We start from the raw sequence: 6,170 nt of genomic DNA, 5'->3' as shown, positions 1-6,170 counted from the left end.
TGCAAGACCAGTGACTCGCCCGTCGTGGGACAAGCCGGGACTGGCCCAGAACCCCGTGACGTCGCACAGGGGCCGGGATTCTGAGATAACTGCCACTGCCCCGAGCCCAGATGTGCTTCTGGAGAGCAGGTGAACACCGGAGCTCACGCGGGAGACACGCGACCTCACGCGCGGGCCTCCCGTCCTCCACGAGGAGACCGGAGCGCCGGACCGGGTGCAGCGCCTCGGGGCCGGGGGCCGGGGCCACACGCAGACGCAGCAGGCGCCCCACGGAGACCCGCTGGGCTGAGGCAGCTGCTCCCCCCGGGGAGGCCGCGGGGTCGGGCACGTCTCACGGCCCCTCACGGAACAGTCACTGAAAATGCTGGTCCGCCACCAGGGCACGAGTTGATTTTAAAATTTAACAAACATTTTTAAATGCAGTGCAAAAGAATGTCTTTGTAAAGAACATGAAAATAACCCGTCACATTCTTCATTGTACAGACTGACTTCTGTGCAACGCAGCCATTTAATAAAGAGCTGGTTAGTATCGGCCACGTCTCAGCTGTGAGCAGGTGACAACTGGAAATACGACTCTAGACCCCGACACACGTTTTATTTACATGCTCGATCGTGGATTTAACCGTCTCGCTAGATGCAGCCGAAGATACAAATGAGTCTCCAGCTTATTTCTGGATCACAGTCAGGCGGACGGGGTAGGAAAGGAAGAGACAGCTCAGACCACCGGGCTTTATTCCTAGAGACCTGGGTCCTCCATACACAAGGGACGTCTGGCTGGAATTACGACAAAGTGGGTGAAAATGAAAGAGCAACTTAAACTCATTTCACCAGGAAACCCCACCCAGGGGCTTCCCACTTGGAGAGCAAGCGAGGCAGGCGTCTTCAGGGCAGGTGTGCGTCGGGCGCAGGGCGGTGTCCACCGGCATCAAGGAGCCAGGTGCGGGGTGCGGGGGGGAGTGGGGCCGGTCTCTCAGGCCTGCAGTGAGGCCCGAGACGTCAGAGACCAAACCGCTGCCGGGGGCGGACCCCGCAGGCCGGGCTCCTTCTGCGGCTCTGGGGACAGAGCCAGGGTGCCTGCATCTCCCAGGGCCGGGGGCGGCCGTGGTGAAGGTGCGGGCGCCTCCCCGCCCTCCCCGCGGGCCGCGTCTGAGCCGCAGGACCGCGGCCTCCTGCCCGCAGGGCTCTTCCGACCCGGTGAGGCCGGGGGGCCTGCTGCTCCCGCCCAGGAGGTGCCTGGGGGCATCGCTGAGAATAAAACACTCACTTCCGAGAAGAGGGAGCCTTTCGCACACTGTTGGCAGGACCGTGAATTGGTGCAGCCTGTGGGGCACGCAGTACGGAGGTTCCTCAAAAATCAAAACTCCATCTCCCGTGTGACCCAGCAATTCCTCTCCTGCTTGCCCGGGGCAACGGGGTCAGCACCGCAAACGCCGGGCAGGCCCTCCAGTTCCTGTCAGCGTCGGTCACAGTGGCCAAGACACGGAAACAGCCCACGTGCCCGTCAGGGGATGGGGGACGTGGCACACACGTTCCACAGAACACTATTCAGCCATGATAAGGACACCCTTCCGCTGGGGACGTGGATAAACCCTGAGTGAATGAAATAAGCCAGACTCCAAATGACAGATACTGCACTTTTATGTGGAGTCGTCAACAGTTGACAAAGAGGCAGAGTAGAACCGGGGTTGCCCGGGTCCGGAGGACGGGGAACGGGGAGAGGCTGGTCCAGGGGTGAAGTTTTAGTTCTACCAGGCGAGTAAATACGGGAGATCTAGGGTGAAAACCCCGTGACTGTAGTTAACACGACTTTTTAGACGCCTGAAAGTTGCTAGGAGGGGACATCATACGTGGCAGCCTTGCTGGGACCTCTGAGCGTCGCCAGGGAAACCCCGTCTGAGCTGTTTCACCTGAACAGTAAAGACGGACCGAGAGGCCAGGCAGCAGGGACCGTCCGCGTGCTCGGCCGCAGCTCTGAGAGCGAAGTCTGCGGACTCGGGAGGGACGCGCTGCCCCACCTCTTCCCCGCCCCTCCCCCACATCCCTGTCCTTTGCAGGCTAGAGCCGGACGCAGAACAGAGCGCGCTGTTATAGGTACCTTAGAGGTACTTATACACAACCTTTGAGGGCACAGTTTGGAGGTGCACACGCACCGGGCACTTGTAGAAGTGGGACAGCAGGGCCTCGCTGTAGCCCACGAGGAAGTAGAGCTTGTGCGCGGGCAGCTTCCTCAGGACCAGGGCGCAGACCTCCAGCTGGTTGGCGCGGCGCTTCAGGACGGGCTGGTCGGCCAGGCAGCCGGGGAAGGTGCCCAGCATGAACTTGCGAAGAAACACGTCCTCCACCGTGCGCTCCGCGGCGTGGTCCTCCCCGTCCAGGTTACCTGAGCAGAGAAGGCACCGTGGCGTCGGCCCAAGATGCCGAGGCGACCCCCGAGGCAGCACCGGCACCCCGCCCCGCCCCGCCCCGCCCCGCCCTGCCTCTTCTGCACGTGGAATTCGAACAGCACTTCAGAGTTCGAAGCACATCATTCCATCAAACCCCGAAACCAGGCACTGCCGCTCTCCTCGTCTCACAGAAGGAAAGCGGGGGCCTCGCCCAGGCCGCAGAACTCGGGTGGCCGCTCCCCGCTCCCTTCCCGCTCCCCGCGCCCTCGTGCACCGGCCGCCCTGCAGGTGGGAGGCCAGGCTGCCGGCCCCTCTGAGGTTTGGGACATGAGCTCTCTCGCCCGCCAGGGCCGTGGCCTCGCCAGTGACCTCAGTGGGGACCCCGCACCCCTGCACCTGTTTCTGCTGAGCCTCCCCACCCACCTCCACACCTCAGACACAGACCCCAGGAAGGGCGAAAGGACAATAATTTCTTCAAATGTCTCTACACAGGTGCCCCGCAAACATCCAAGCTGAAAGCCCTCACGCTGAACACAATGCACTCGATTGTCATCAGTTTACGTTCTGTTTCCTGAATGTCACTGTGAACAACGAATTGGCAAAGCCTCAGCCACAGCGCCTGGGGCGAGGCCGCGTCAGCCTCTCCGAGCCTCGGTCCCGTCATCTTTGTCAGCGGACGAACACGCAGCCTTGTCCTCTGTGTTTCCACTTCGAGGCGCCTCGCCTGTCACTCGGGCCGGAACGCCGCGGTCTCCCCGCGGCCCGGACTCGCCCGAGGGAAGCCCGTCCCAGCCGCCTTCCGCTCAGGGACCTAGAACGGCACGTGCGCCTCACCGGCCATTTTAAGGCAGCGGAGTCACCGACAAAACTGCAAAGACGCGGCACTAATAAATCTCGGAAAGGACACACATTTATTGCGGGAATCCTGAAACAAGAGGGCAGAGCTACGGTGGGGAACAGACAGCGCAATATGCAGAGGATGTTTCGCGGACTGCACACCCGAGACCTGTGTAATTTCATTAATCAATGTCACCCCAATATGTCAACTTAACATTTTTAAAGAATAAAGTTTAAAAAAAAGAAGAAGAAGAAGAAGTCAGAGCCCTATTCCACCGCCGCTGGGAAGGCGCCGTGTCTGAGCCTGACCGAGAAAGTGCCCAGAGCGGCACATTCGCGCGCACAAAGAAAACAGAAGAATCCCCGCTTGCGCGGGAACCGCAGCGCCCGCAGCGCACGGTCGCGGCGCCCCAGCCGCTTCGCTTCCGCGGGCTCGGAGCCGCTCGGCCCCGCTGTCGGTCACAGGGCACGGCCAGCAAGGCAAAGGCTGCTCCCGCCTCGAGTCAGCGCGTCGTTTCCGAGGAGGCTGAACCCCGCTCCCCGCGGAAAGAGCCAGTTCAGGATCCTCCAGACCCAGGTCGCCGCTCCCGACCTGCCTCTGCCTGGTCACTTCTCCTCTGCGCGTGTGCACCTGACTTCGGACTCGGGCACCGACTACTGATGGGGACGAGCCTCGGACACCGGCTCCTGTCGTGTCTGTGTCGGAGAGTCACAGCCGAGACCCTCCGGGGCGGCCCGCGGTCCCCTCACCTGTGTGCAGCGACAGCCAGCCCTTGCGGTGGGCGATGTGGTGAGGCGCGTGCGCCTCCTCGTAGGTCACCGGCTTGTCCCCTTTGCCCACTCGGACCCGGGCCGCCCGATTCTAGGAGCAAAGAGCGGCCGTGAGTCCGCGCGCCGGACCCAGGCTGCGACCTGGGCCCCCGTCCCCTCCGCCCCTCGGGCCCACCCCCGGCCCCTCGCCCCTCGCCCCTCGCCCCCGGACCGCTCACCTTGGCGCACGCGGCGGAGAGGTGCAGGGCGCGCCAGGCACCCGGCAGCGCGCGGCCCCAGGAAAGCACCTGTGTGTGGACGGGGGGGACCGTGAGACAGAAACCGGGGCACCCCCGACCCGCCCGGCCCGCCGCCCGCGCCGCCCACTCACCCGCGGCCCGAGCCCCCGGCCGCACACGGAGGCCGCCATCTTGAGCGGAGCGCCGCCCGTGACGCATCGGCGCGCCGCGGGGCAAAGGTCAGCGCCGGGAGGCCGCGCCGCGGACGAGCCCAAACCGAGGCCGGCGCGGGGGTGCGCGTGGCCCGGCTGGGGGCGGGGCAGGGGGCGGGGCCTGTCGGCCGGGACGCTCTCCTGGCGGCGCCGCTGCTGCCTGTTGGCCTCGTGGTTCCGGTTCTGAGGCCGAAGGAAGCGGAGCGTGAGGCTCCGCCCGGGACTCACACCGGCGACCTGAGGACGCCGGCGGGGCCCCGCGCCTCCCCTCGGGGCGTCTTCTCAGGTTCTACGAATGAGGCTGCTTGAGTTGTCTCCACGTTACTATTTATTATCATGATGATGATGATGATGATGATGTGGATTGTATTTACTCCATTAAAGTCCTCACGATACACAGAAACAAGGCCACAGAAACCGTCTAGCAGATGCCATGTTTGTAAAAAAAGAATCGTATATTTATGTACACACAATTAGAAATATAGAAGTATTTCAAAAGTTAGCGATTTATCCTTGCAAAGTACAATCATGTGTAATTTCTTGTGGTTTATCTGTATTTTCTATAATGAACATATATTTCTGAAAACTGGCTTTTTAAACCATTTTAATTAATTTTTTTAATTTTTCAATTACAGTTTACTTTCAGTAGTACTTTCAAATACTGTTATTTAAAACAAAGAAACTCCTGGATTTAGCCACAAGTGAAGAAAAAATGCGTTTCGGTTACAGCGCGGCCCAGTCGCCGTGGCTGGTGGCTCCGCGGACTGAGCGCCGGGCTGTGAACTGCAGGTCGAGGGGCAGGTTCCCAGTCCGGGCGCCTGCCTGGCCTTCGGGGCAGCTCATGGATGTGTCTCTTGCACATCGATGATTCTCTCCCTCTCTTTCTCCCTCCCTTCCTCTCTCTCTATATAAATGAATGAATGAATAATGAATAAATAAATAAATAAAAGTAAAAACAATAAAAATAAAAACCTGACCGGGTCCTTCAGGGCCGAGGGCCAGGCTCCCCGGGGCCGGGGCCGCGTCGCAGGGCCCGAGGTGCTCGGGCCGCGGCACCACCACTGTAGCTGCTCCCCGGTCGTTCCTGACGTCACAGGGGGAAGCGGCAATGCTGGTGTCTTCTCTCAGGACTCAACACAGTACCGGGCTCTGGAGGTTCTGGAGGCCCGCCCTGGCGGAACAATCCACACGTCGCCCCAGGTCCGTTGTCTGTAAAATGGGTTTGTTGATAACACTACCTCACAGAGGCGCCAGATAAATAGCTGTCATTGCTTCTGTTTAGCTAAATCGTGTGACATTGCCACCATTTGGCTGGGCTTGGTTTGGTTTTGGTTTTGGCCTACACACACCCCCACCCCCGGGCCCCGTGCTCCCCCCATGTGACTGTGGTTCCCAGGACAGGGGACAAGGCCTCCCTCGGTGTGGAGCGGCAGAGGGGCACAGGCGGAGGGTGCGGTGCTGGAGGTCGTGCTGGGGAGAGGGAACGGGGCCAAGATCCCCGTCTCTGGGCTTCATTCAGATGTGCATTCTCCATGGTCAAGATTCCTTTGACCACTTGAAGCTGGGTCCTCAAAAAGTAACTGTTGATACAACAGTGTTTTTCATGCCCACATCACTATGGACATTTTATTTCCAGTTTTTTAAACTGTAGCCTCCCATCGTTGTGCATGTTGGATAAGGGGGCAGAATGGGAATGAAATGTTCTCCAATCACAGTAATTTCCAAATGAAAAACTTTCAACTCTTCCA

The 6,170-nt window shown here is 60.3% G+C and overlaps 1 protein-coding gene across 1 annotated transcript; it reads right to left on the bottom strand.

Moving 5' to 3' along the window:
* Positions 1-2,067: 2,067 nt before the first annotated feature.
* Positions 2,068-4,424, bottom strand: LOC129079361 (28S ribosomal protein S24, mitochondrial). The gene is made up of 4 exons (XM_054584555.1): positions 4,363-4,424; positions 4,211-4,279; positions 3,972-4,083; positions 2,068-2,380 (listed from the first exon to the last, which is right to left on the bottom strand). The coding sequence occupies exons 1-4, from the start codon at positions 4,399-4,401 to the stop codon at positions 2,097-2,099; spliced, it is 504 nt and encodes a 167-aa protein (XP_054440530.1). The 5' UTR covers positions 4,402-4,424; the 3' UTR covers positions 2,068-2,096.
* Between the last annotated feature and the right edge of the window lie 1,746 nt (positions 4,425-6,170).

The sequence above is a fragment of the Pteronotus mesoamericanus genome, unplaced genomic scaffold (genome assembly GCF_021234165.1).
Source record: "Pteronotus mesoamericanus isolate MK-2021 breed Mesoamerican mustached bat unplaced genomic scaffold, CSHL_Meso_final contig_1193, whole genome shotgun sequence".
Classification (NCBI taxonomy): Eukaryota; Metazoa; Chordata; class Mammalia; order Chiroptera; family Mormoopidae; genus Pteronotus; species Pteronotus mesoamericanus.
This window is presented reverse-complemented; position numbering and strand designations above follow the sequence as displayed.

Bases quoted from the DNA above. Each gene is read 5' to 3' on its own strand.
- LOC129079361 (XM_054584555.1), bottom strand. From the start codon at position 4,401: ATGGCGGCCTCCGTGTGCGGCCGGGGGCTCGGGCCGCGG. The intron at 4,280-4,362 runs GTGAGTGGGCGG...GTCCACACACAG, and splicing joins GCCGGGGGCTCGGGCCGCGG to GTGCTTTCCTGGGGCCGCGC. The intron at 4,084-4,210 runs GTGAGCGGTCCG...CTTTGCTCCTAG, and splicing joins TCTCCGCCGCGTGCGCCAAG to AATCGGGCGGCCCGGGTCCG.